Below are 14834 nucleotides of genomic sequence, written 5' to 3'. Positions count from 1 at the left end.
GGGAAGCTGCGGGGTTTGGTGGGAACGTGGTCAAGTGGGATGTTACTATTCTTGGTATTTTGTTTCAAAAAGAATGCATTAATTTGGAACTAAATATTCATTTAGAAATAAACATTATTTTTTAAAATCAAATGGCTTTCTGAATACACCAACTAAGTTCTGCTATAAAGATTATATGGTATTTTTTTTAAAACAAAACCAACTAATTTATATAATGAAGAAATATATGCCCAGAAGGCTCTGTACATCTGAACTAATATATAGCATAGTAAACATAAAAATCTTTAGCCAAATTTAAAGTTAATCAGTTTAAGTGTTGACTTAGTCTTGTATTGATTTTATGAGTAAGGAACTTAAGTTCTGTAGACATAGGCGTGCTCAAGTGAAAAAGTTCCTGTCTATTTCCTTGGACTTGGATGATTTTTACTGTTTAAACTGTTTGGAATGTAGTAGATCAGGAACTTGCCTTGTTGGTTTCAGTTACAACGGACTTCATTACGTCAGAAATTTTACTCGTCATTAACCTCTAAAAAAATTCAAACCTAGGAAAATTCCCCAAAAACCTTCAAGAAGGCAGGTAGGTCATAAATGAAAAGGTCAAAAAATGCTATTTTTTAGCCAATCTATTTCTTTCCCATAATTTCATGTCTTAATGAAGAAAATAAAACTCAGCTAGTTATTTCCCTTTTTATAATAGCTAACATAAATGTGTAACTTTATTACTTCCTCCCCAGGAAAGATTTAATGTGGGATGTATCTTTCCTTCCATTTTCTTTTTTTGGCTAGAAATCAAAGAATGAGGATTGTCTTCAGTGATGTTTTTACCTTACTCTGCCTCTTGGATGGTAAGTCATTAAGAAAGCATAAATCAAAAAGAGGGAAAATTATCTAAGAGACTGCAGAATTACAATATCAGTGGAAGATGACCTTAAATAAGGTAATTAAGGTGCTTATAGCAAGGCCTGAGGAAGCACTTTTAAACAGCTAGAGCTAACACTTATTGAGCATTTATGATATGCCAGGAACTGGTTTAAACATCTCATTTGTATTAATTCATTGAACCCTCACGACAACCTATGAGTTAAGTCCTGTTATTTCCCATTTTATAGATGAGAAAACTGCACTGCTAGATGCCGGCCCCATGTTGCTATAGTTATCACTAGGCTGGAGCTAACCAAAGGAGGCTGGAAGCTGTTATAAAAAAGGCAAAGAAAATTAATTAAATTGAATAAGCATAGACACGGGCCTTCTAGCACTTTGCCTGTTAAATGTGCTCTTCACCATCTTCCTTCATTTATAAAAGAACCAATAAAGGAGATAATAGGGCACTTCCAATTCCTTTTACAGAATTCCTAGGTCTCCTCAAATTATTTAGATATGTATGAAGGTAATACCTCCCAACAGGTACGTTCAAGCACCATCATGGGGATTCTCCCTCTAGTAAAGCGGTAAGATGATAACGAAGACAATTGCTCTATGCTGCACCCAGGGTTCTTTTAAAGTCAACAAGATTTAATGGATGAATGAGTCACCTGGGAATCTCGCCAAAATGCAGGTTGGGGTGGGGCCTGAGTTTGCACTTCCAACAAGCCTCTAAGTGATGCTGGTGCTGTTGGTCTGGAGACCACATGTCAGTAGGGAGACTCTAGAACACATCCCAGAGATAAAATTCTAAGATTGAGACTTGGAGACCATGAGGAGCAAATACTGGGGTCACCAACTGAAATGCCTAAAGTGCTTGGTCAGCTAATATCTCTCTTGCATTTTACGTCCTTATACTAGTCTCTTGTAAAAAATGTGGACAGGAGCATATGAATAGGTGAAAGACCACATGAGAACATACCCAGTGTCTTGCATACCATGAAAAATGATTTACGGAGGGGACCATGTTAATTTTGCCAGATACACAGGGAAGTTGTGAGGATAAAAGAAGAAAATTCTGCATGAATAGAAACCTTGAAGTAATGGGTGCCAGGAGGTAAGGAGTGGTTATTTAAAAGGATCATTGCTGGGGCACTCGGGTGGCTCAGTAGGTTAAAGGTCCGACTTCAGCCCAGGTCGTGATCTCACCGTTCATGAGTTCAAGCCCAGCATCGGGCTCTGGCTGACAGCTTGGAGCCTGCTTCTGATTCTGTGTCTGCCTCTCTCTCTGCCCCTCCCCAGCTCGCATTCTCTTTCTCTCTCCCTAACTCTCAAAAATAAAAATAAACACTAAAAAAATTAAAATAAAAAATATCACTATCATCATGATTATAATATATATTTAAATAACTAGATATTATTTAGAATATACCTTTAAATAATCATATGGATGCTATAATAATATAAGCAATAATATAATTATAAAAATAATTACATATAATATATTACATATTATATAATTATATTTATATAATTTGTATTATAGATTATTTATGTATAATAATATAATATATTTATATTTATATAATCTATATTCATATTTTTAAATTCTATACTTTATATAAATATAAAGTATATATAATACATACAAATATATAAAGTATATATACTCTAGAACTTTATATATTATATAAATATGAATATATATTTACATTTATATATGTACGTAATTTAATATATATTTATATTTATATAATATACTTACATTTTTTAATTTTGTAATTTATTTATTTAATAAATATATATAAAGTATATGTATAATACATAAATATATATAGAGTATAAAATACATATAATATAAAGTATGTATAATACATATAAACATATATAAAGTATATATACTCTAGAACTTTACATACTATATAAAGTATAAATATGAATATATATATTTATGTATGTAATTTAATATATAATATATATTTATGTAATATACACTTATATTTTTAAGTTATATAATTTATTTATATAAATATATAAAGTATATGTATAATATATAAATATATATAAAGTATATGTATAATATATAAAAATATATAAAGTATATATAATATATAAAGTATACATAATATATAAATATATATAAAGCATATATACTCTAGAACTTTATATATTATATAAAGTATAAATATATACATTTATATTTTATATATATAACTTAAATTTATATATAATTTAGATATAAATTTACATTATAAAAATTTATATACAATATATATTTATATATTTTAAATAAATTTAAATAAATTTATTTTATTTATTTATATAATATATATTTATATACTATTTATATATGTCATATATTATGTGATTGTATTTATATAATTTATATAAATAATGTAATCTATTGGATGTTTCCTGTTAATAAATAAAGTCATAAAATAGTATAGCATACTTCAGAATTAATCATTAAGGAAACTATTCATTTTACATTTAACCCAAAGCTGTAAATTTAGTTGTCAAAGACATATATTTATGTGCTAATGTTAATAAAACCAACAATAAATTTTCAGATAAAAAAGACACTGGAATAAAGGACATGGGATCTGAGAACATATTTATAATTACTCAAGCAAATGAACAGATACAGTCAACAAAAAAGCCTAAAAGCTAAGGTTTCATCTTCAGCTGTAAATAACGTCAGAGCCAAGGTTTTAGGAAGAAGATATGGATGCTGGGTGGGGGGATTAGGAGGAGGAGGGACTATGTGAAAGGGAGGGAAAGAAGCCAAAGCAGAACTCCCCCAGGAAAACAGTCCATGGGTATCTGGCAAGGCAGAGAAAGAGCTGTCCACCACGGAGGAGCCCCTGGCACCACAGTTCTGAGCCAGGCAGTGATCTCGAAGAGCAAGGGGTGAGACTCAGAGGTCACAAGTGCAGGAGGAAAGTTATCTCAGGCATGACTTAAAGATCCAAGCAGCCCTAGTATTCTGGGCAGGCAACTGACTCAGAATCTACTAAGAATCAAAACATCCAGAAAGAAGAGGGCAAGATCAGGACGTTTGGGATACAAAAAAGGCAGGCAGCTCTAGGGACATGGGGTGCTTGCTTAGAACAAGGGCTTGAGATTCCAACAGACCTTTTTATTTTTTTATTTTTTACATTTTTTTTCAATGTTTATTTTTGAGAGACAGAGCGTGAGTGGGGAAGGGGCAGAGAGAGAGGGAGACACAGAATCCGAAGCAGGCTTCAGGCTCTGAGCCCTCAGCACAGAGCCCAATGCAGGGATCAAACCCACGAACTGTGAGATCATGACCTGAGCCGAAGTCAGACGCGTAACTGACTGAGCCCCCCAGGCACCCTCCAACAGCCTTTTTTAAACTCCTGTCTCTGCCACTTGTACGAGCTACTTAAAATCTTGAGATTTAGTCTTCTTTCATGTGAGACTTGAGCAGTTTAGTACTGGCTTCGAAGGCCTACTGTGAACAATGATGGAGCTAATGCATGTAAATTGCCTAGCAGGGTCCTTGGCATAAGCTTAGTTCTTAAGAAAATATTTGTTGATGGATTGTTGATTATGGATTGAAAGTCTGCCTCGCTCAGAGAGAGAACCAACTGTGAAACTTCCAAAGTGTCTTGAGATGAGAATAGTCAACAGAGGTTAATTAGCCTCATCAGCCGACTATTTTCTCTTAAAAGTGATCTTTTCTAACCCTGAAAATGGCAGAGGGAGATGGAAAAAATACAAAGTGCAAACTGTCTAATAAACCCTTCGGGTCATCAGTGAATAAGAGTGACGTGGCAATGATCTTCCTATGTTAAAAGATGAAAACTATGCACACTGAGGCAGATTTGGACTCAATTTTAGAAGAATCTTTAACAGGCTGAGGTGTTTTTAATGGTGATGAGCTCTCCATCACTAGCCAAGGCTCCCTGTAGAAATTATTATAAAGGCGCTGCCTGAATTCAATGGAACTAGTGGTCCTGAAACACTGGTCTGGACATCTATGTCCCAATCACATGCCCTCCACTGTTTCTGCATATCTACAATACAGATTTCTGAGCCTCACTTCCTATATATTCTAATACAGGTCTATAGGGGCTCTGGGAATTTGTGTTTATTGTATTTTAACTGTTTACGTAAATGAGATGCACAGTCAAATTTGGAAGCCAGTCCTCTAGATAATAGCTAGCTTCCAATCTTGCTTATGCTGACTAAGTTTGAGAATCTCTGGGCCATTTCTATGTAATCAAAATAAATAACATTTTAAGCCGCTGGATTTGAATGCTGGAGATAACCTGTATGTAAACATTAATCAAGCAATACACAGTCACAGAGAACCTACAATACATAGACATTGAAGTGGGGGCCGCCTAATAGTGACTATATGGCTGAAATTCAAATTTCTGGCTAAATAACTGGTTTGATTTAATTAGGTGCTGAGGAGTCGAGTAAATTCTTCCCAACTAAATTGTTTAGACCACCTGGCCTCATTTCTAATTAGTATCTGTTCGGGGTGCTTCCAATTGAATGAATGTAGCATATGCTTTGAAATTTCTCCCACTCTCGAAATAAAAATAATTTTAATTTATAGGAGTTTTTAGAATTCTTTTTTTAATTGTTGCTTACCTTTTCCAGTTGAAAATCACATTTTTTTTCCCTCTCCCTTTGTCTCTTCTTCTTTTTTTTTTTTTTTTTTTCCCCTTTCTGGTCGTCACTTCTGTTTTGCCTTTATTTATTTATTTATTTAGTTAGTTATTTATCTTCTGTACCTGGAGGTGCTGGAGGTGTGATTTGTAGATTATGCAACCTCTCAATCCCCTTCCATGGATGTCTTTTGGATCTTGGAACCTGCAAAACAAAACCTGGTCAGTACTGCGTAAAAGAGATTCACGTGAAAGGTAAGTCTTGACACTTAAAAAAAAATATATATGAAAATGACGACAGGAAAAAATCCTTATATAAAAGCAAACATCAGTAAACATTTACTATGTGCCAGATGCTGTCCTAAGGGCCTTAACCTGGATGACATTATACCAACAAAACAATGACATGGGCTTGATCTTGTCACTACCCCCATTTTAAAGATGAGAAATCTGAGGCATTGGAAGATTAAGACATGTGCATGGTGTCACACAGCTGATGAGTATTGGAGGCAAGATTCAAATTCAAGTGAATGTCTATACTGCCTCATTCACACCACTCACATCCTCACAAAAAATTAGTAATAGTTTGCAGGGCCCTCCTAAGCACAGAGCCTGTACAAGTGCACAGGTGACATGCCTAGGAAGCCAGCCTTGTCTGCAGAGGTTAAAGGGTAAGTGCAAACGTCCAAACGATGACAACATTAGAAGAAAATACCGAAGAAGACTGAAAGAGAGGAGGCCTCTTGAACATCCAAAAGACCTACGTTGTAAAGGAAATGAAAGATAAATTTGAATACTTCAATATTTTAAGACCTATAAAATGAACGACAACCCCCAAACTTTAAAGATAAAGAATAAACTGGATGAAAATAGTTGGAATATAAATAACAGAAAAAAAGATTCCAGTGATAATTTAGATTAGGTTAGCAATTTTTTAGACAATTTGGGAATTTCCATTGAAATTTTAAATGAACACAGCCTTCTACAAAGCAATTGTATTTCTTGATATCTACTGCAGCAAAATATTCACATGTAACACAAAAAAGAATGATTATCAAGGTTATCCCTCAATATTATATTTAATTGTAAAGTAATGGAAATGACCTAAATGTTTATCTATGGACGAAGTGTACTTCAAACTATGATGCAAGGATGCCTGGGTGGTTCAGTTGGTTGAACATCAGACTCTTGATTTCAGCTCAGGCCATGATCTCAGCGTTGTGGAATCAAGCCCTGTGTCGAGCTCTGCCTTGGGTGTGGAACCTGCTTAGGATTCGCTCTCCCTTTCCCTCTGCTCCTCTCCCCAGATTGGGTACTGTCTCTCTCAATAAACAAACAAATAAACAAACTGAGATGTATATTCAGGCTATGGAATGCTATGCAACACTTACATGAACTAGATTCCTTTGTTAACATGGGAACAATCTCTAAGACATTCTTGAGCAAAAGAAAGGCAGTTGCAGAACAGTAGGCATGGAATACCAACCGTGAATAGACATCTCCACAAGGCAAAACTCTAAATTCCTCCATGGAGTTGGAAGGAGAAAAGAAAAAGTTAGAGATCAAAGTTAGTTGGGAGAGAGGAAGAGAACTTGGGGGTCCCACGTGATGGGTTTTGGTATTAAGAGGGTTATTTGTGCTTATTCAGTCCACTCTCTAAGCCCCGTGTTCCCTCTGGCTCATGCCTCTGCCGGTCAGAGCCCCTTCCTTCTAGAAGGGGAGAGGTGCCAGGGACCCCTGGAGCCATGAGATGCTGGCTCCCGGTGATTGCTCTTGTCTTTCAAAATGTGGACACATACTCACTCATCAAGGCAGCTGAACTTCAGAACAAGTGCCAAAGGTCTCTGCACATGAGTCTGGAGGCTGATGTGTCAAAATATTGACAATGGCTCTTGACCGGTCAAGGACCTAGTCTGACTCCAGTGTCGTGGGCACAGCAGTTTCCTAACTCGCAAATTTTGTCGTGAAACAAATAGAACTGGAACACTTTGAGAGCTTTATTAACAGGGTTTCTCACCCTTGACACTATTAACACTTTGGCAGGATAGTTCATTGTTATGCAGGGCTATATTATGGACCGTAGGAGGTTTAGCATGTCACTCCACGCAAGTAAGATCTTCCAAGTTGTAACAACAAAAATGTTTCTGGGCATTATCTACTGTCCAGGGGGTGGGAGGCAAAACTGCCCCTGGTTGAGTGACTACTGTTTTGAGAAGTTTCCAACCATCACACGTTTGGCTGCCTTTGGGGAACTGCTCCTTCGTGTTCTCCCTTCATACACGTGGAAGGCGGTGGTGGGGGGGGGGGGGGGGAGGCTGGGCAGGATTACAGGACAACACTATCCCTTATTTTGCACTTGTGTTTATTTTTCACATTTTGTGCAGTGAACATGCATTACTTCCAAAATCAGGGTGAAAATTAAACGAAGTCAAGGACACACTTCCCTTTCTGAGAAGCACTTACACATCCAAATGATCCTTCTGTGGATTAAGCCCTTTGAATAACTCATGACCTGGGTTAAGCTGGGGAATGATAATGGAAGCTAACACTTCAGAAAGTTTTACAAGTCAGTGGCAATTGCATGGGTTTTATCATCTGAAATTGAAAGCTATTTTGCTTTCAAATTTGAAAGCTACTGTATTGCAATGTAGCTAACTAGAATACATTTAGGTGGGAGTTCTTAAAGACAAAATGTATCTTCATAAACCTAGAAGTTTTGCTTTGTCTTTGTTTCTTTTGTTTGTTTGTTTGTTTGTTTGTTTATTTTTGAGAGAGAAAGAGAGCCCACGGGAGGGGCACAGAGAGAGGGGAACAGAGGATCTGAAGTGCACCCTGTGCTGACAGCAGAGAGCCCAAAGCAGGGCTCAGACCCACAAACCCTGAGATCATGACCTGATCCGAAGTCAGATGCTTAACCGACTGAGCCACCCAGGAACCCTGTTACTTTTTTTTTTTTAACCTGTTAGTTTGAAGCATCTAAGTCAGGTAGGTTGCACTTCACAAGGAATTTCCTTACCCCTACCCCCCCCACATGGGGCTTGAACCCCATGATAGATTTACAACCCCAAGATAGATTTGCATGTTGTACTGACTGGGCCAGCCAGGCACCCCAACCCTACCTCTTTTGTTTCCCTCAGGTGGAATTCAGTGGTATTCCATTCAAGGTTGCACAGAGACCCAAGATGAGTGCTTCAAGAGAGTAACAAAGCCTTCTGGAATTCTCTCTACTCACTGTTGCCTTTATTCCTTGTGCAATCTTTGAGCCAGTGGCCCATTTCCAAGTTGTTTGACTGATCAACTGCCTCAGAGTCTGATCTGGTCATCACAAGACAACAGGCTGCCATTAATCCACCCTCTGCAAAACACCTCCTATCTCTGCAGGTCATACGAGTTGTGGTCTAAAACCAGTTCTGGTTTTCAAGGTGCCCCCCTTCTTCCCCACCACCTCCAACTTCTCCCAGAAACATCCTTTTTCAACACTATGTCTCTCCTCTCCTCTTTCCGCTCAGTTCCCTTTCTGGTGACTTCAAAGCTACAAAGAAGTAAAAACGTATTTCCCTGAGGCAAATAATGCATATCGTCTCTAGTTTACTGGTTTCCTTAAATATTTCCGCATTCCGAAATACAGTTACAAATGGATTGTATCACAAGATACCAAGGGACCTCAGAATGTTCATTTGGCTTCCAAAGCAAACTGCCTTGTTTTGGGGGAGTAATTTATGGCATAGGAGGAACTGATTTAACAAATTCCATAGGAAAAATAAGTCACAAATAAGAAAACCAGGCCTGTGAGATCTATGAACCCAAATGCAAAGAGTATCTGGCAGGGGAGGGGCAGAGAGAGAGGGAAACACAGAATCCAAAGCAGGCTCCCGGCTCTGAGCTGTCAGTAGGGAGCCAGATGCGGGGCTCGAACTCAAGAACTGTGAGATTATGACCTGAGCCAACATCCCACGCCTAACCAACTGAACCACCCGGGCGCCTACACTTATTTTTCCGGTCCGTATTTGGATCTGTCCAAATGCTGGATTTCCACACCATAGCCACGTCTCCGTGCTTTGGCTCTTCTAACATTGGCAGGCGAAGCAATTCATTTTGAGCAAAGAACAGGTGCCCATCCACAAGGAATGTTAAAGGACTGTGAATACACTTTGGCCTCCATATTGTACCACATATTCAATTATTCTCACTCAGTGCTCTACTTAAGCTGCCTCCAAGTTACTTCATTTAAAATGTTAAAGTTGTTTTTCTCTGTGTTTTCAGGAGTTTGAGAAATCCAAATGGTAAATAATAAATCGCCACAAAACCTTCTTTGTTGTCTTTTCCTCAGAACCTAAAGCAGTATCTCACATACAGCTGGCCATCAATAAATGCTCTTCTATACCCTTTGAAGAAAAAGAAGTGTAAAAAAAAACAGCGGGGGCACCTGGGTGGCTCAGTCGGTTGAGTGTCCAACTTCAGCCCAGGTCCTGATCCCACGCTTTGTGGGTTCCAGCCCCACATCGGGCTCTGTGCTGACGGCTCAGAGCCTGGAGCCTGCTTCAGATTCTGTGTCTCCCTCATGCTCTGCCCCTCCTGCACTCTGTCTCTGTCTCCCAAAAATAAATAAACATTTTTAAAAAATTTATAAAAAAAAAAAAAAAGCCCAAGGATTTAGACCATATTTATGAACTAAGGAAAAAGTTTCTTCATCCTAAGATTTAAGTTCATTTGCCATTATTCTGTCACCTTACACATTAGCCACATTGTTAAACAGATTGGTGAACTTCATGGAGACACGACTTTTAGTTGTTTTTTTATACATAATGTTATTTACCCAATGTCACAGGAGGAAAAAAATGACAAGCTCAGGCAATCGGTGACTAGCTCCATAAAGCTTCCCAAACTTAACTTGAAATCCCAGTGATGTAACGAGAAGAAAAGAAGGAAGCAGGTACCCTTTTTTTGTGCCACTAACTGGGCATTGACCTTGGCAGGTCACCTTGGAGTCTCTGTACTTCATCCTCCTCACATACAAAATGAAAAGGATTGGATCACATAATCTCTCAGATCCCTTCAAGTCCCCATACTTTATGACTTGACATTGACTCCTCTGGTGCTGAAGGTCTAGGAGACCTTGGTTACATGGTCAGCACTCCTGTAGCACAGTGGAGTCCAGGAAACCTAAAGGAGAAATGGAAGTCATGACAAGCAGTGACCATCACTGGAGCACTTGACTGCCTGCATGCCAACATGACCCAAAAGTCACATAGAACAAAAATAATTTTCACATCCTTGATGTGGTATGCTGAACGATGCCTCTCCAGAGATGCCCACATTCTAATCCCTGGAAGCTGGGAATATGTTATGTTATGATGGCAAAGGGGACTTTGTAGATGAGCTTAGAGATTTTGAGATTAGATTTTCCTGGATTTATCTGGGTGGGCCCAATGCAATCACAAGGGTCTTTATAACAGGGAAGTAGGATGGTCAGAGAGGGATTTGCAGACGCTCCATGCTGGCTTTGAACATGGAGAAAGGGGTCACAAGCCAAGGAATGTGGGAAACCTCTAGAAACTGGAAAAGTCAAGACAACAGATTCTCCTCTAGAGTTTCCAGAAGAAACAAAGCCCTGCAGACACATTTTCAACCTCTAACACCCATAATGGTAAGATAAATTTGCTTAAAAAAATTTTAGAGGGGTGCCTGGGTGGCTCAGTTGGTTAAGTGACCGACTTCGGCTCAGGTCATGACCTCACGGTTGGTGAGTTTGAGCTCCTCGTCGGGCTATGTGCTGACAGCTCAGAGCCTGGAGCCTGCTTCGGATTCTGTGTCTCCCCCTCTCCCTACCCCTCCCCTGCTCACACTCTGTGTCTCTCGGTCTCTCAATAATAAATAATTGTTAAAAAAAATTTTAGAGATAAGTGACATGTAACATATTCATTTTAGGTGTGAAACATAATTATTTGATATTTGTGTGTATTACAAAATGATCACCACCATACATGTACCTTAACATCCAACACTATACACAGTTACAGAACATCTGCTTTCTTTTTACATGATTTGTTATAGTATTTGTCATGGGAAAAAAATACATTTGATCACGCACAGGATGATATGGTGTCTCCCCTCCGCCCAAGGTTTACACACCCAACACTTGGTTTACATGAATCTGATTTCAAGAGAGGTATCTCAGTGTCCTATTATGTCCCTTTCATCCTAACAATTTCTCAGTCATGATTTCCCTTGAAACACACAGATGGCCTATTGACATGTGATCACATCTTTCCAGCCTACACCTCCCACTCAAGCCTCTATCCATTCAAGATAAAAGTCTATTCTTTGCTTATCCCTCACACCTAAAGACAAAGTGATAGCCTGATTTTTATCAGTTTATAAGACATCAGACTGAGGGGTCAATGGATCTGAGGACCTCGCTTGATCCTCTGAATACGAGGTTGGCTTCCTTGTTAATAACATTCTTTCCTGCAACTGAAATAGAAGCTTCAGTGGTGAATGCCCCATAATTTACTTATGAGAAAAGCCTTTGCAATCAATCAACTGGGGGCATATAGAAGATGTGGCAGGGAAGAGACAGAATTTATTCCATTAGCAGAGGAGGGATAGGATGTTTTGTCCTGCTGGCACTCAGTTACAAGATTTTCAGAAGTTCCTGTGAGAACACTTTATAAGTGAGATGGCCACTGCTGTCTTCCCCAGTATACTGATGAGGAGTCTGAGGCCCCATAGCTCATAGGTGGCGGGAGGGGGGGGGGGAGGCTTGTGGTGTGATGTACTATGTGATCTTCTCTCCATCACAAATGCCAGGCCCCGGGGGAGCCATAGAAGCAGACAAGAAGCTGAGCCAGCGTGATGATACAACTGACTCCTTGGCACAGCTGTATGAGACACAAGACTTGGGGGTCTCTGAAAGAAGCATAAGAGTGAAGAAATAGAAGGAAATGGGATGGTTGATGACTGACCTCTTGAGTTTCCAAAGCAACTCTGAGTCTGACTCAGGACTTTGGACAGAAAGAAAAATTTCATTAGATAACAATGGGAAAAATCCGGAGCCCTGAATGTTGCACGCTATGTCCACAGGCAGTCATCTTTTTTTGTTTGTTTTAATTTTCTTCAGTAGAGGACTCCATGTGCTGATACTTTTCTGGTTAAAACTGAATGCTGGAGACATGGGAAACACCCACATCCTTGGGGAGATCGGGGGCCATTGCAGCACTGACTGATTGTCCAGAAGAGTAAACATTCTCCCTCTAAGGCACCAACTCATATTTCTGAAGGTCCTAGAACTAAAGGCACTAGAGGTGGCTGTACTCGCTGGTGGACACGTTTCTATCTTGCATTTCATTGATCTTTGCAGACCACCACTGGTAAGTCATGCTGTAACCTCTTTTGGTGGCACCTCAAATCCTAACACTCCAATTAACAGGACAGATCCAGAAAGGCAGCCCCATAATCTATCCTTCCCATAACTTGGTGGTGTGAGTGTATTTTCTACCTTCTCGGGCCCACAGACAGTGAATAAAGTCAAGAGATCTGCCATCAGAAATTATTGTGTAGAAAGGAACTTCCAGACAGAGCCATAGCTAGCAATTTTGGTGCCAGGGCAAGCACAAAATATGCCCTCAAATTAACTTTGGAATTCATGTCTTGGCTCCTATATTGGTGTCATTGATAATACTTACCATCTGGTGGTTTCCTGTTTCAACTAATTCTTGCTAACTAGGTATTTTTTTTTAATTTTTTTTTAATGTTTATTTATTTTTGAGATAGAGAGAGACAGAGCATGAACGGGGGAGGGGCAGAGAGAGAGGGAGACACAGAATCGGAAGCAGGCTCCAGGCTCTGAGCCATCAGCCCAGAGCCCGACGCGGGGCTCGGACTCACGCGAGATCGTGACCTGAGCTGAAGTCGGACGCTTAACCGACTGAGCCACCCAGGCGCCCCTGCTAACTAGGTATTAAGCTCAGTGATCCTACATGCATGTGCTGTTGGATTAATTGCACAATCATTTTTAAAATTGACACACTGCCGGGCGCCTGGGTGGCTCAGTCAGTTGAGCGTCCGACTTGGGCTCAGGTCATGTTCTCGCAGTGTGTGAGTTCGAGCCCCACATCGGGCTCTGTGCTGACAGCTCAGAGCCTGGAGCCTGCTTCAGATTCTGTGTCTCCCTCTCTCTGCCCCTTCTCTGCTCATGCTCTGTCTCTCTCTGTCTCAAAAATAAATAAAAACATTTTTAAAAAATTAAAAAAAAATTGACACACTGTAGATTTCAGAGCCCTGGGGCAATAGTATAGTGGCCAGGTAGAGTAACAGCTCTGATTATGCAGAGAGAAGAGACAGCAAGAACTAGTAGTCAGTGACGGTAGGAATGGGAAGCACAGAGGACTCTTTAATTTGATAAATATTTACCGAGCAATTCCTACACGTCAGGTACAGTGGAGGTGATGAGGATACATCAGTGAGTAATTTAGATGTTCACGCAGTTACTTCCAGTATGCGGGAAGAAATCACAAAAATAGGCACTTGTCATATAATATAGTAGGTCTGAAATATTAATAATTACAGGATGATATATGGAGTTCAAAAAGAAGGTACCCACCCCAATGATGGTCACAAAAGGCTGTCAAAGCAAGTATGACTAAGCCAAAATCTGAACGGTGGGGAATCAACCAGAACAGCTGGCAGATTGGAGGTTTCTGCTGCTTGAGATCCAGAGTCCTGAAGAACACAGAATCTCCCCCAGAAAAGCCTAAGGGCAGTGGATGAACAGCTTTTCATTTTAGGAAAGTCAAAGTGGCTTCAGTTTGGAAAATAAGTGGAACTAGAGGCTAGGAGAGCATTTAGGCTTTTGCTGCAAGCCAGGTGAGAGATGATGGTGTGCCTACAATAGGTAAGTGGCAGCGGGCATCTAAGAAGAAGTATTTCTTGCACTTACTAAGTGCAGGAAGCCTTCCAGGTTCCAGGGATACACCAGTGGACAAGTTCCTGCTTTTAGACAGCTTACCTTGTAGTGGATCTTACGTTGTAGTGGAACTAGCAATAAATAACCTAATGTCTCATAACTTGATGTCAAGCAAATACCATGGAAATAAAGTTAGATGGGTTAAGGTGATGATACATGCTCTATTTTATTTTATTTTATTTATTTTAATTTTTTTAACGTTTATTTATTTTTGAGACAGAGAGAGACAGAGCATGAACGGGGGAGGGTCAGAGAGAGGGAGACACAGAATCTGAAACAGGCTCCAGGCTCTGAGCTGTCAGCACAGAGCCCGACGCGGGGCTCGAACTCACGAACTGTGAGATCGTGACCTGAGCCGAAGTTCT

At 39.5% G+C, this 14834-nt stretch overlaps 1 protein-coding gene across 1 annotated transcript; it reads left to right on the top strand.

Annotated features, from left to right (window-relative positions):
* The first annotated feature begins 454 nt into the window (after positions 1-454).
* Positions 455-9075, top strand: CD4H9orf57 (chromosome D4 C9orf57 homolog). Its single transcript, XM_042964399.1, has 4 exons — positions 455-577; positions 787-845; positions 5610-5759; positions 8642-9075. Exons 2-4 carry the CDS (start codon positions 797-799, stop codon positions 8764-8766), a joined length of 324 nt encoding a protein of 107 aa, XP_042820333.1. The 5' UTR covers positions 455-577; positions 787-796; the 3' UTR covers positions 8767-9075.
* The last annotated feature ends 5759 nt before the right edge of the window (positions 9076-14834 follow it).

Source organism: Panthera tigris, chromosome D4 (assembly GCF_018350195.1).
Source record: "Panthera tigris isolate Pti1 chromosome D4, P.tigris_Pti1_mat1.1, whole genome shotgun sequence".
Classification (NCBI taxonomy): Eukaryota; Metazoa; Chordata; class Mammalia; order Carnivora; family Felidae; genus Panthera; species Panthera tigris.
Note: the sequence above shows the minus strand (reverse complement) of the source record. Positions and strands in the feature narration are given on the sequence as shown.